This window comes from Hydra vulgaris, chromosome 07 (genome assembly GCF_038396675.1).
Source record: "Hydra vulgaris chromosome 07, alternate assembly HydraT2T_AEP".
Lineage (NCBI taxonomy): Eukaryota > Metazoa > Cnidaria > Hydrozoa > Anthoathecata > Hydridae > Hydra > Hydra vulgaris.
The window spans coordinates 38467559-38483899 of NC_088926.1; the positions used below are offsets into that span (position 1 = coordinate 38467559).

The 16341-nt window shown below is 28.5% G+C and overlaps 1 protein-coding gene and 1 long non-coding RNA gene across 2 annotated transcripts in view; both read right to left on the minus strand.

Annotated features, from left to right (window-relative positions):
- Window positions 1-10258, minus strand: part of LOC136082463 (chromosome partition protein Smc-like) — a 37202-nt gene extending 26944 nt beyond the window's left edge. Inside the window, exons 1-3 of the mRNA XM_065801833.1 lie at window positions 10081-10258; window positions 1522-1576; window positions 794-1005 (exon numbers count right to left, since the gene is read on the minus strand). Of these exons, the coding sequence (XP_065657905.1) occupies window positions 794-1005; window positions 1522-1576; window positions 10081-10158 (345 nt within the window). The 5' untranslated portion in view covers window positions 10159-10258. The remainder of the gene's footprint in view (window positions 1-793; window positions 1006-1521; window positions 1577-10080) is intronic.
- Window positions 10259-11917: 1659 nt separating this feature from the next.
- Window positions 11918-15433, minus strand: LOC136082464 (uncharacterized). Its single transcript, XR_010639708.1, has 4 exons — window positions 14420-15433; window positions 14050-14146; window positions 12920-12981; window positions 11918-12111 (listed from the first exon to the last, which is right to left on the minus strand). It is a non-coding gene; the product is annotated as an uncharacterized LOC136082464 (long non-coding RNA).
- Window positions 15434-16341: the final 908 nt, after the last annotated feature.

A 16341-nucleotide genomic window follows, 5' to 3' on the forward strand; every position in this document is an offset into this window, starting at 1 on the left:
TTTCTTTTTAAGAAGAGCAACTTTCGAGTCAGTAGTCACAGTATGCAGTTATAAAAAAGAAAGATTTTAGATTTTCTTTTGAAAATTCTTTTATAGTAAGTTCATTCCCAGTGGGCACCCGTTGCACGAGGGACATTTGTTGGACGTCTCACAGATGTCCAGATGTCCATAAGATGTCCAACGGACAACGCATGCCCAATGGGTTATCTTCATCTCCGTAAATCCAGCTGCAAGTCAGCTCTTCAAGTCCATCATCCTTAAATGATATCAATTTAATTTTACTAGAAAGATCTTTTTTTCTAGGAATAACATTAAAAGTTTTTAATTATCCCAGCAAGTTGAATATTAATTTCTTTTCACTATTTTAAAAGCTTCATTATGATTAAAACTTCAAATATTGAGTATATTCATATGCTTCAGTAAAGATTTTGCAAAAAAATCTTTAAAAAAGGTTTTTAAAAAGTTTTTTCATGTTGTAATATCTTTTTTCACTCAAAAAAGTTGGGTATAAATTTTCATCATATTGAACATAAATTTAAGAAATCATTAGCACTGAAAAAAACAATTAAAAAAGAGATTAAGGAAGAGTATTGATATCTCTGAAACTGTAAGGTGTTGGACACTAAAATTTGAAGCGAAGTTTCATTTTCGCTTGATTAATAAAAATGAAAAAAATCTGATGATCTAAAAATGAAAAAAAATTTTTTTTTTTTGACAATAAGTTTTGTTGAAATCATTTGATAATAAGAAAAAATATTTAAACACACTAAAAAAATATTAAAAAAAAATTTACTTGTGAAAGATCTTCTACTTTTAAAAACAACGTTTTTACAAGAGCAGAGGATGATTCCTTTATTAATTTGTCTTTTGAAGTCAAATAACTTGATTTAAAATTTGGATGAATATTTTTCAAATCCTTTTTTAAGGAAGATAAAGACGTAAAATCTGAGGTACCCTCAAACTGTCCATCACTCAACAAAGAGAGAGATGATAAAATGTTAGAACCTGTATAACAAAATTATAATGCATTAAGAAATTGTTCAACAAGTGATGTCATGTAACATAACACGTAACAAATGATGTCACTTAAAAACATATATTTATCACTAACTCTATAGTTCTTTGCATATTTTTAAATATTTGCATATTTTAAGGATCATAAAATACCATAATATATAATGTGCATTTTTTTAATGATCAACTGGGTCTACATAATAGAGTGCAAATGAAGAAATATAATAAAGTGCAGATGGAAAAAGATCACACAATGTGGATAAAGGAAGATCATAAATTACAATAAACTTTCAACTTACTCTTATTTCAACTTTTTAAACAAATTTTTTAAATCTCTTTGAACATAAAATGTAGAGTAAAATTGGATTAAAAATTTAGGAAAAAACAATGAATAAAATTCAGATAAAAGTTCCTTTTCAATAAAACTAGAACACTTTATACAACTAAATATAATTTCAAAACTTTTATGATCATGTGACCTCTATGGTCATGTGACAAAAAAATTACCTTTATGATTATGTGACAAGTTGATTTCTTTTGCCTTTTTCACTTGCAACTGTTGCTAAAAGTAAAAAATCAAAAAATATCTTCAAAAACCTATAAACCATTTGTTTGTGCTTCATAGTTACTTACAAAGATACTTGTTTACTTTTCATATTATTTTAAAACTTTAAAATAATTTTTTTTTTCAAATTAATAAACTAAATCAAAATTAAAATTTCAAATTAAAACTTCATTATCCTATTTAAATATTAAACATTTTTTCAATGAAATCATTTAATTTTTCTATTCAAACGAGTTAGTGACTGTGATTGGTTGACATTTTGAGAAAGAACAATGTGCCTGTCTAAATACGGTTTCGATCCTTGCTAACTACTGTGACTGAAAGATTTTATTGTACATTAGGCAGAGAAGCTTGGACTATTGCTGCTGACATATCTAAAGTTTTCAATAAGGTTTGGCATGGCTTTTGAAAAGGACATTACAAAGGAGGCACACTCATGGCAAAGAGATTAGCAAAGAGTATCACAAAGAAGATCATGAATGAGAGTCAGTCTTAAGGTATTTGATGTAGAGTTTTAGTGAGATCATAGCATAATCATAAGATAGTCATAATCTAAAAAAGAAAAAAAAGAGCACAAAAATTCGGGTCAGAGTGAAGAATGAAGGTAAGTGAAGATTATCTGTCAAAAAATATGTGTATCTGAAAAAGAAAAAGATTTTGAGCTCTTGAGTCATCTGGGTAAGTGAGACTCAAGGCAAGCCATTCAGTCTCACTCCTGCTAACAATACATACAGTCATAATCTCATTCCTGCATATCAAATCATAACAAAAGATCATTTTTGTTCGCAACAGGGCACACCAAGCACACTAACAGGAACATATTTCATGAGGATAATGGCACTGTTAATACTTTTTAAACTTGTGTTGGTGGAATTAGTCTCTCTGTTAGCTACTACAGAAATCAGAAAATTTGACTACTAGTCAGCCACAGAGTTGCATCTTCTTTAGTAGGGTAATTCATGGTCTGAAAGACTTTATGCCAAAATAATCATAATTCCAGAAAATCGGCAAATTTGAAGCATATTTAGAGCTCAACATCTTTTAAAATTTATCAACATAAATATCAAGGGAAGTTTGGAAGAATTTTGCTATCATAAAGTAAGAGTCAGAAGTTACTGAAAGAGAAAAAATGAAGCTTATAGAGCAATATAACGATTGACAGACAACTTAAAAGATTTCAAAAATTAAAGCAGTGCCCGTTATAGTATTTGTAGAAAAGTGAAAGGGAAGCAACATTACGACGACGTGATAATAGTTGGAGGTTGGCTGCAAGAGTAGGTTTAACTATGTTTACAACACATTTTTGCACCTTATCTTAAAGAGAAAGAGCATCACTGGAAGATTCACCCCAGATATGGCAAAAGTAATCCATTCAAGGACGGATTTAAGATTTATAGAGCCCCATGCTGTAGCAGAAGTAAGATCCTTTTCAAGTTCAAATGCCCCCTCCAAGCAATCAGAGAGTGTTGGCTTCTTATCAAGACAAGAATAAATGGTAGTATCATCAGCAAACAATGCCACCTTAGATGTGAGAATATCTGGAAGATCATTAATGTAAATTAAAAAGAGTATAGGTCCAAGAATAAAACCTTGAGGAACCCCTGAAGTTACAGAATAAGAAGAAGAGTACTGTCCATCAAGGACAACTTTTATACTAGGATTGGAAAGGATGGATTCAATAATCTTAAACCTAATACATCGTAAGAAGAAACCTTATGGAAAATGACCAGAATGTCAAACTTTATCAAAAGCTTTAGAAATGACAAAAGCGATAGACTTAACCTCTCCACCTCTATCTAATGTACAATAAAACTTATCAGTTATTACTGTTTGCAAATCGGCAGTAGAATGAGAAGATCGAAATCGTTATTAGATTTAAGATGACAGATTAAGTGTTTGTTAACTAAAGATTCAAAAACCTTGCTTATGAAGACTAATGAGATGGTAGTTAGATGAATCAGATTGCTCTCCAGAATTTTTTAAATAGGGATAACAGATGTCGCTTTCCAGCATGCCGGAACACAAGACTCCAATAAGCACTTGTTAAATAGTTTTCAAAGAATAGGCAACAGTTCCGGAGAACACTTCTGCAAGACTACAACAAGTATGTTGTAGTCTAAAAATACAAATCAAATATATGTATTTTTAAGAAAAAATACAAATATTTTTAACTTATTTTTTTATATATTCATAAAACTTATGTTTTTACTTTAAATACTTTACAGTCAATTTTTTTTTTTGTAGAATTACGTAGAAAAAATAGTTTTAGTAATTGAAGGACAATTACTGAAACTGCTTGATAAACTGTTTGATGAAGAACTTGTTTTCCAAACTTCTGTGTTTGGACACAGCTGGGAGAGGATATTTAAACAGCATTGTTTAAATGTCCTCTCCCAGCAAATGCATTAGTCAACGATTTAGCCCCATCAAAGAAATTAAAAGCTTACAAGACGATAAATAAGAAAACATCAGAAACTTCTGCCTTATGTCAACACTTGTGGTACATGAGCAAACTTCAGACTTATCTTACATTATGGTACATGGAATGGCTCTAGTTTTTTCCCTTAAAGTTAAACAAATAAATGGTGAAAGAATTAAAGAAGAAAATTAAAGTAGAAAAAATTTTAAAATAATCGAAAGTGACAAAGTAAAATTCTCTTGAAATCATTCCAAGATTTTGTACAAATAAAAATTTTTTGATCACACTTTTCATTAGGAGATAGAAGACAGACACAATTGCATAGTCAATACAAATGAGACACAAGCAAATTCCCAGAGTAGAGTCCTAAGCAAAAAACAATATAACACATGTTTACATCTATACCAGCTTATAAGATAAAGTGCATGGCTGGTCATCAGAAACTTTCAGCTCAACCTACTTCTAAACCCAAGAAGTCTTTTAATTGACATTAAAAGAATTTATTCTATTTTATAGACAACTTTCCTGCAGAGTTGATGGATTTAAACCAAATGGTTTAAAGCATTTGAAAAACTAATAATTTTGGAACAATTTTAAATTTACAGCATTAAAACATATTTATGTTTACAAATAGAATTTTTCGTGTAAATATTTAATGTGAATACACTTATTTAAAAGCATAAAGATACATGTATATATATATATATATATATATATATATATTTATATATTTGTAATATGTATGTATGTGATATTAATAATAATGATAATAATAATAATAATAATAATAATAATAATAATAATAATAATAACATCTAACATGTCTCTGTATGTGATTCAATTAAAAATTTGTCAACAACTGGAGCATCATTTTCAAAATGTTTGAAAAAGTAGAGGCTTGGGTGCCATAATTGGTAGAAAAGTACTGCTGAAATTTTTAATGGGCAGATAAACATGATATCATTTTTATCAAATGAAAAAAAAAAAAACTCTTTCAAATCGCTCTAAGCGATTGTAAAGAGTTTTTGTCTAGACAGGAGCATAAAGTTGAGTCATCAGCAAAAAGAGCTGTATTAGATGTAAGGTTGTCTAGAAGAACAAAACAGGACCATTTCTTCATTTCCAGTAACTTCTGAGAACCTTGAGGTACTCAGAAGTTACTGGAAATGAAGAAGAGTGTTGGCCTTTAAGTATCACTTCAATAAAATGATAAGAAAGAAACGATTTGATAATCTCAAAAACTTTCCTAGATACACCATATGAAACAAGCTAATGGAAAAGCCATGCCAAACCTTATTGAAAACTTTAGATATGTCAGCAGCAATAGTCCAAGCTTCTCTGCCTAATGTACAATAAAATCTTTCAGTCACAGTAGTTAGCAAGGATCGAAACCGTATTGACTGTCTGACAGTAAGTTATTTGACTCAAGATGGGATGTGAGAAATTTTTTTATCAAAGACTCAAAGACCTTGCAAATAACAAAAAGAAGACTAATCAGACGATAATTAGAGGGGTCAGAATGTTCACTGAAGTATTTGAAAATTGGAAGAACTGATGCCATTTTCCAGCAGGTAGGTAAAGCAGACTCAGTAACTTGTTAAATAGTGAGAATTAAAGAGAGTTCAGGAAAATAATTTTGTAAATTATATAAAAATAATAACTATGACAGAAAAAAAAGATTTTTCTGGATTTTAAAAGACAAGAATGTTGTCTGGACCACAAGCCTTAGAAGAGTTTAATCGAGATATGACTATAGCAATAGAAGCTGGAGTGATTTGAATGTCTAATAATTTAATTTGAATGGAAGGAAAAGAATGGCCATAAGATTCAAAAATCGAATTTGAAGAAAAGTTCTTTGCAAATAGTTCTGCCTTATCCTTGGGAGAGGTAATAAGTCCCATGAATGAGAGATGGAATGTTAGACCTACCCATGTTAATGACCCTGTTGAATATTTTCTAAAGTCTCTAGAGCCTAACTGATCACTAGAGCCTAATCTGAGATAAGATACAAGATTTAGTGAACTGAGAATAATGGAACTTAGCATCTGACAGCACCATTTTACATTGATTTCTTGCAATAATAAATAGCTGTTTGTTTTCAAGAGAGCTGTTTTATTTAAAAAAGATGGAAAAAATGATTATAATTAGATATAGCAGCTGCACTAGAGGGTGAAAACCATGGAATAAAAGAAGTTTTTACATGGAACCGACAAGAAGGAATAAAAGCTTCCATTCCTGTCTGAATCCAGGAGGTTATGTAGGAGGCACATTTTTCAACTGAGAGTGAAAAGACATCAACCCAAGGACCATCACAAAGAAAATCACGAAAAGAATCCCAGTCAGCTTTAGGGTATTAGTAAGTAGTTCGATGATTGTGTGAGTTGGAAAAAGAAGTACGAGATGAAAGATTTAGAGCCAAGCCGTTCAGTGTGATGAGTATTAAAGTCACTAATAACAACAATATTGGCAGAGGAGTAAAAAGAGAGGGAATGGTCAATTTGATCAGAAATTGCATCTAAAAGAGTGCAGTCTTGGGATAGATGTGGAGAAGCAATCAATCTCATCAAATTTTTTAAAGCCTTTGATAAAGTTTTCATGCCGGTCTTCTCCATAAGCTCTCCTCTTACGGTGTATCAGGGAACATCTTTAAGATTATTGAATTCTATTCTTACCAATCATAGTATAAAAGTTGTCCTCGATGGACAGCACTCTTCTTCATATCCTGTAACTTCAGGGGTTCCTCAAGGTTCTATTTTTGACCCTATACTCTTTTTAATTAACATTAATGATCTTCCAGATATTCTCACATCTAAGGTGGCATTGTTTGCTGATGATACTACCATTTATTCTTGTCGTGATAAGAAGCCAACACTCTCTGATCGCTTGGAGGGGACATTTGAGCAATTTTTTTCAGTTAATTATTATCGCAATTATCTAGATCTTCCTATATTTATGAACAGTAATGTAGTCAATGAGTCATCTACTCATCATTTTCTAAGATTAACTCTTACTTCCGATCTTTCTTGGAAACCATATATCAAATTGATTGCAAAATTAGCATCTGCTAAGGTTGCATCTCTTTATTGTGCTCGCCACTTTCTTACTCCGGATTCTATTCTATATCTCTATAAATCTCAAATCCGTCCTTGTATGAACGAATTTAAGATATACTGTTGTCATATCTGGGGCAGATCTTCCAATGATGCCCTTTCTCTTTCAGACAAGGTGCAAAAACGCTTTGTAAACATAGTTGGACCTGTTATTGCAGCCAACCTCCAACCATTATCATATCGTCATAATGTTGCTTCTTTTTCTCTTTTCTATAAATACTATAATAGGCACTGCTCTATATAGCTAGCATCTCTTGTGCCATTACTAAAATTCATTCTCACGTTACTTGTCATTCAATAAGGTCTTATCCTTTTACTGTGACTGTTCCTAAGTGCTCCAAAAACTCTTATTTGTCTAGTTTTTTTCTTCAAACATCAGTTCTTCGAACATCAGTTCTTTGGAGTTCACTTCCTTTATCTTGTTTTCTTGATTCATATAATTTGCAATATTTTGAGTTGTAACTTATTATCTGGTGAATTGTTATCTTGTGAATCGTTATCTTGTTCTATAAACTTCATCTTTTCTCTTTCAGTTGCTTCCAACTCTAATAGTGGGAGCTTGAAACCTTGTTGAAAGTGAAGCTGTTTAAAAAAAAAATTACGTAAAATTTCTTATGCTTTTTTTATTTGAAAAAAGTTAACAAAACATGACTTATTAACCAAAAATCACCAATGGTTTTTTGGTTTTTTTTTTTTTTTTATTTTAAATAAAAATGTTTTTTTTTTCAAACCTACTTTCCTAAAATCGAATTGGAAACAATTTTATTCTAGTTTTTCTTGTATTCAAATGGGCATTTTTTAACAGCTGCTTTAACATAATTCTAATAGGATTTAATATGCTTATATAAGTTAAAACTTATATAAGCACATTAAATCCTATAAAATTATGTTATGTTGAGGAATAAAACAAAAGCTCTTTATCAACAAATAGAGATAAATAACATTTTTCAATGAAGGATTTTTTTTTATTTGTGATTGATGTTTACTTTTTTTTATTTTTATGAGAAGTTTACAATGATTTGAGTTTTAAGATTTTTTTGTAGATATTAAAAATTACATCTTAAAAAAATAAGAAACAAGTAAAATTTAATAAATAGGGGGTATATTAAATAGGGGCTAATAATAAGTTAGTGGCAACAACGAAAGTTTTTCAAAAATAAATAAACATCCCCTCTGTTTAATAACTTGCAAGAGTACTCCTGTCATGACAAAATGTTTTTTCTTTTAAGAAATCACGTAGAACATACAGCTGATCTTGAATCCGATTTCTCTTATGCAGCTTGGGGCTTGCAATGGATTGTGAATTTTAACTCAGTTATTCACTGAAAACAACTATTGGAATACCGCTGACATTCCAATATTAATGAACTCACTAATTGAGTTCTCTTCTTTATGTCTTTTTGGAACTCTCATGGAAACCATATATACAATTGATTTGCAATCTGCTTAGATTGCTTCTCATTATCATGCTCACCATTATCAAACTCCTGATTCCATTCTCAACCTCTGCAAATATCTTATTTGTTCCTGCATGAAATAGTGTTGTCATATTTGGGCTGTTTCTACTAATGATGATCTTATTCTACTAGGCAAGGTCCCAAAATGCATTGTAAATGTAGCTGGACCTGCTTTATCTTCCAAGTTCGAGCCTCTCTCCCATCATTGTAAGGTTGCATTTCTCTTTTCTTTTCTACAAATACTATCATGATAACTCAAAGGATCTCTCTTAGCCTCATGTTTTCCTGACTTATACAACTCAACTTTTTAAGTCTTCAGTAAACCATTTTCTTGCTTATTAACCCTAGACATTTTTTATATTAAAATTAAGCTATAGAGCCGCATTATATAAAAGCAGCTTAAGAAACTGTGTTTTTAGCCTAACTGAACATCTCTTGAATTATCTAGTAAAAATAATAGTAGCAGGGGCTATTATAGACCATTTTTGACAATGTTGACCGTATTTGAGCGCCGCAATTATAATTTAAGGACTTTTTTTTTTCTTTTTTTAAGTTTTTTATGGCAAATATTACTTTTATTCTTGCGAAAAAATGCTGATTTTCCGCTAAATTTTGCCGGGGTAAATTTTGCTGGGGTTTTGGGGATACTGCCGCCAAAATTTTTTTCTTAGAATAGGCCCCGAGTAGTATTTAAAAATTTCTGAGTATTTATTAAGTATTATTTGTCTAACTATTTAAAAATTTAACCTTTTTATATATATTTACTATGCCTGTTGGATTTTTTTTGACTATGTGTTTAAGATAATAAAATTTATCAACATAAACTAACAACCTGCTTAAGAAAACAAAGAAAAGTTGTCTGACGCTTTTTTTTATTATTATTAGGACCATTTTATCTGCATATTTCAAAAAATAACTGTTCTGTTTAATCACTGAATACATATGTTTTATATTTCATAATCAGTTTTAGATTTCACTAAAGACATATTTATCGCTTTACAAATTTTGATTGATAAATGTCCACATAATAACCATAAACTAAAAAAAATGCTTCTCTGCAATGTCTTCCATATATAAATGATTCTATAACAAGCCAGTAAATCTATCAAGTGCCTAAAAATGTTGTACTTTCTGTTCAACGTGCATTCTATGCTGGTCATTATACAATGCTGATCAGCTGTACAATGTTTAAAAATGAATCCTCTACTGCCAATCCACTAATTACATTAGCATTGTCACTAATAAGATTGTCAATACATGTTTTTATTTACCTAAACTTTTTATTTTAATTATTATTGCAAGATATTATATTTGGAATTTATTAAACATGACTCATGTATAATACATTCTTAAAACAGCTTTCATGATTTTGCCAGTTTTAATGATTTGAGAAGAATCAAAATAAATCAAACGCCATCAATGGAATTGATAGTGTTTAACCATGCTATATGAGAGTGAACCACCAATTTAAATATTGCTTTAAATTTGTTTAAATTAAACAACACATATACTTACTTTAATTGATGCAATATTTTTATCTGTATCTTTGATTACATTATGAAACTCTTTACTCCATTCACTATTATTAGACATTACTAAATTTTTATTAAGATAAATTATTACCTATATCTATATTATTAAAATAAACAAGAAAACACATTTGTTTTTAGTTTATTTCCGGAACCGATTACACGGAAATAAACATTTTTTTAAAGCGTTGTATAAAGTTCCGGCATACTAACGCATGCGTGCAAGGTTTCACGCTTGAAAAATCAAAATCATGAAGTTTCCATTTTATTTAACCTAATTTTCAAATTTATCATGTTATAAAATTCTTTAAATCTTGGAAAAACAAAATAAAAATCTTCCATTTTGTCTTGAATCACACGTTTTTTGCTATAAATCATGCAAAAATCTAACCTTTTTTTTTGATCACAGCGTTGCCGCATTATTGAACGAAAATTTAAATGTCAATATAAAGAGTGCAATAAAATACACATATTAAAAATAAAATAACGCTTAACGTTAAAAGGTTATATTTCCGGGTAAAAGTTCAACTATAAAACAATCTCCTGCAATCATTTAAAAATATTACATTTTCATACAAATTAATTAAGTGTACCGTACCAAGCGTTTGATTTGACTTTTAAAACACATTTCAATATGTTCTCAGGCATTTCAATGTCATGGGTAGTGGAATCATTTTTAACCAATGTTTCGCTGGCAAAAGATTCGAAATTTTTATGTCTTTAAATTAGTAACTTTTATCTTTTTGAATTTTATTTTTTAACTTTTGTCTTTTTGAATTTTAATTGACTGAAATCTCTTTCAGCTGTAGCATTGTTTACAGGAACAGAAAAAAAGGCCAAGGCAGACTAGCAATTTAGGAAATCTCGGAACATCAAAAACTGTCTTGATAAAAATTTTCCAAAAATTTTCCGCCATCATTGCCCTTAGAACAGATTCATTTTCCACGCCTCAAAATTTTCAAACACCACGCGTTTTTAAATTTGGAAAACGTTTTTTGAAGAGCAGAAAGGCTATTCAAAGCTGAGTTTTGACTACTCTAAACGTAGATGGGGTCAAGTATTTTGCAAATATAAAAAAGTGATCCTCGAATGAGAATCTTTCCTTCAAGTCCTTAATGACAACAATCATAAATTCCCGAGAATTTCCAAAATATCTATCTAAATGTTCAAGCTGAGAACATACATGAACAAACGCAAGTGGACCAGGTATAATTGGAAGAGTAAATGGACCGTTTTCTTCAGACAAAGACGCTGCAAATGCGTCGACGAAATCTGCGATTAATTATACCCAGTCGGCAAATTTAGTTGTAAATGCGCATTAGAAACTCGTTTAAATACGTATCAATGTGGTATGTATGTTAGCCATTTTATCGTGTCGAACACGCATTAGAAACACGCATTAGATGCGTATAAAGACAGGTATACAATACGACGCCAACTGAGTATCAGACTCGCATTTGAAACTCTTGTAAACACGTATAAAACACGATAACCAGAGAATATTCAATACGATATTTTCCTGGTATTACATGCGCATTTAAAACTTTCCAGAATACGCATTATTTACGAATATATGTTAGCCATTTTATCGTATCAAACGCGCATTAAAAATAACATCAGATGCGTATAACGACAGGTATACAATACGACGCCTACTGAGTATCAAACTCGCATTTAAACACGTATAAAACACGATAGCCAGAGAATATTCAATACAATTTTGTTAACTAATATGAACTCATAACATAATTATAATGACTACCAGTAAGCAACCCGTAATACGGGTTATGAGTTATTAAATCATTAATAACAATAAAAACACATTAATAACTTGATATATTATCTAAAATATTAAATACAAATTTATCTATAAATATTTTAACTTTGACTCCGTATCAGCAACGTCATTGCTTATAGGTAACGACATAAAGACCGCATTAACATCAGTTGAGTTCTTTTTAAAATCTGTCACAACACAAGTACCAGAAAAGGAAAGTCAAGTAAAGCCTGCAAATACCTAAAAAAAGACATGAAAAAAAAATTACAATTTTTAATTACAAAAGTACTATTTGCATTTTATTGTTAGTAGAATTAGGATAATAATAACAGAAAATTAAATGAACCTGTCATTTCGAAAAGGGCACAAGTCCATATACAAAAACTTTTCAAAATCAACAAAAATATGATTTTTATTAAAATAATGTCTAGGTTGCTAAAGAAATTAAACATAGAAGTAGATAATTAAAGAACGTATATAACTTATGTATTTTTTATTTTTTATAAAAAAACATAAATCATACAGAAATTTTTAATTCAAACTTATAAACTAAATGCTTAAGGTTTTGGACTTATGTCCTTTTCAAAATGACAGGTTCATATATTCTGGCTACAGAATAATTAAAAAAGATTATAAAAAGGCTAGACAACACAATGTATACATTGTTACTATAGGAACGCTGGCAAATAACACCACAACTTAACAAGATATTTTATTAACTTAAATACTTGGACTAAAAAGATTTTATTTATTACAATATTTGAACAATCAAGGGACAATTATAGTTAAACAATTTGAGCAACTTTATCATAAAATAGCAAGCAACTCGTAAAATATTTCTTATAATTGGTCATTATCATTTGTGGTATTAAGAAATACATAAGAGCTCAGTAATTGCATAAGTTTTATTAAATCTCCCTCTCATCTAAGAGAGAAAGAGAGAAAAAGAAAGTGTTTCCAAAGCAGCATGTTAACAAACGTAAAAAAGGACGGAATAATTAGTAGTAACTGGTTTTATTATGTTACCAGTAAACAAAATTATTTTTACCTTGATTAAAAGCTAATTTCCAGCATTTCTTAATTAAGCTCCAGCTTCTCTATAACTGTTGCCTAATGATTAATAGAGTAAATTTCACATCATACTAAATTTACAAAATTAAAACCATGTTTCAACAGTTAGCTAACTAATCAAAAGATGACAAAGGGAAGACAAACTAAAAAAAAAAAATGAAAAAAAGAACATAATTATGATATAAATTATAAAAAAAAAAAAAATTATTTAGATTTAAAAGTGTTAATTGTTACTATAAATAGCTAAACTCATACTTTGCTTTGTTCTGAAGTGTCTAAAGTAAAATCAAATTAACAGACACTAACACTGTTTGACATGGAATTCAGTCAAGTAAGTTTCTGCATCCCGAGTTGCATTTCTTACATTTCAACAACGATTAATTTCATCCTGCCTAGATCTATTTTTTTCATTTGACAACTATTTTCAAGTTGCCTATTAGCATTTTTCATTAATAACTTCGTTGAGCCTCATACTACCTATTTCAATTTCACTGTTATCATTAAACATATTACCAGTAATCTTACTATTGTTACAATTGAATAAATGAACACAAAAGAATCTTACAAATTAATAAATCTTAAGTTTAGATAAAGTCTTCGATTAGAAAAGATCACAATCTTTTCTAATCGAAGACTTTATCTAAACTTAAGATTTATTGAAATCCATATCTTTTTATATGTTTATATACATAAGTTGTTTATCAAAAATATTAAACAATATTTATTTACATCAATTATTTTTAATTTCACAAAGATTCTACAATGCACTAAATTATTTTTACCTTAATGAACAAAAATAATAAATGCACAATCTTGTATAAAAAATTTAAGCAATGTCAGTCAGTATATTTTACTCTAAAGTAATTATATATATATATATATATATATATATATATATATATATATATATATATATATATATATATATATATATATGTATATATATATATACATATAAATATACTGAAATATAAGCAGATTTAAGTTTATAAACTTTCGTGTCAACAAATTACAGTCAGTTTTAAATACACAAAACATATATCTAATATAATATATATCAAATATAAAATAAATCCAATATAAAATAAAACAAAATAGTAAATTTACTCAAACCAGTATCAGCTACACCGTGTAAAGTAACTAAAAAACACTTCAGTTCTTTTCAATCACTCTAAAAAATAACTTTCAGCTCTTTCCAATAGCACTAAAAAATAAAACAAAACTTGCTTAGCTGAGTTGCCTAGTTTATAAGAATCTGAAAACAGATAAGTAAAAAACCAAGAACAGACAAACATTTATTTGTTTAGAACTGCTATATTTAAACAAATTAAATTAAACAAAGAATAACGCCAATTCTCCTTAAAAGCTAAAAAAAATTTTCATCTCAAATTTGCTTGCAGACCTTACTTGTAAAATAAAATGTGAATAAGAAACACATTTAGAAAAGCCTAGAAAAAATTCATTAAAATTTACATACGTTTGTTCTTTTATATCGCATAAATCCATTATATGATAAATCTGAAATGAAAAAATGTATTAGATAAGTAAATACAAAGAAAAATATCAAATATAAATCGAAAATTAATATATCTGATAGAGATAAGATGTCATGATAAGAGAGTAGTAGTTGTTAAATATTGTTATTTCATTTTAGAAAACAAATCATGTTGGTACTTCATGGTTCTAAAAATTCAAATTGAGACATAAACAAAATGTATATACGACAAAATGATTTTTCTTGAGTGGCTTTTAGTGAATGATTAAAAGCAGCGAGTTTCAATAATAAAACCACTTATAATTTTGAACAATAGACACCAACATAAAGGTAAGCCAAATGTAACAACATTAGTAATATAAATAAAAACTTTACGCAAAATCTTGCTCAACACGTTTGCCAAGTTTGAAAATATGGAAACAACATAATATAAACATATATAATAACTATAAAACACAATACATTTATTTAACTTTATATAACATATATAAACACCTCGTATAATGTTTATATACACAGTAGATACATTTTATACTATTTTAATGACACATTTATAAAACAATTACATAACACATATTACCGCATACATATATTTATCAAAAACTTTTTAACTTTGAACATAATATAAACATATATGCAAACTATAAACATATATAACTTGAATTGCGCGAACAAAAAATTTTAAAATAACATGAAAAAATCTAAAAGATTCATATATATATTCATATATAAAAACAAATGTCTCGTAATAAAATATCAAATTATAATCATATTTAATTTATATCAAATACTTATTGAATAAAGAGCAAAAAAAAGATAGAAGAACTGCAATCCTTATAACACAATTTAACGTTTAGCAACAATAAAATGTCAGTGTTGGCTCGATATTTTAATTTATTTTTCTAAATTTAAAACAGTACAAAAAACAGGTAATACCATAACAGAAATGTTAATAAAATAATAATCATCATAATAAAATAAACAAGGTATGAAATGATAGGATTTATAATATATTTGAATTATATTAATTCAGGACTTAAATTAAAACTAAATAAATTTAAAAGTTACTTTCAAATTTATTTAGTTTTATGAAGTCCTAAATTAATATAATTCAAATATATTATAGATCCTATCATTTCATACCTTGCTTATTTTATTATTTTATATTATTATTTTATTATTACTACTTTTAAAGTAGTAATAAATATTTTTATGACAAAAGTTTTAGTAACTTTTTTAGTACAAAAAAGTACTGTAACTGTATTGGAGATATGCGATACTGCTTTAGCAGAACGATATCTCTTCATACAACTTTTCCTGTATTCCTGACTATTCCTTTTCATTCCAGACAAACTTTTTACTTAATTTCTTAAGAGAAAACTTTTTAATTCACAATTTCACAATTTCACTATTTCAGTTTATTTATAAAAATTTTACAATTTCAGTTTAAGCATGCGCTTTAAAGCAAAGATTTTCTTTTTTACCGTTTTATGTTGATATTTAATCAAAATCGGGTACGATATTGTATCCGATTTTGATCAAATATTAAATAATACGTATTTTTGATAAATGAGTGGTATTGAACTCGAATTCGAAACTTAAAACTAAATGCGTATTTTTCTGGTATCAACGGCGGTATGTTATACGTGATCAATACTCCGAGTATTTACAATACTAGATATGCCGACTGGGTAGTATTGAAGATCTCCGTTTTGTGGTTGTTCAAATGGAAGATAAAGAAACATTAGACATTATTCCAGATAAAAGTCTGGCAAATCGATAATAATTTTTAAAATAAAAAAACCAAAGCTATTTCATTTGAATGGCTTCCAAAATCACTCAACTCACTTAATTTTAAATTATCATTCAATTGAGATGGAGGGACGATCTACTTTATATTCAAT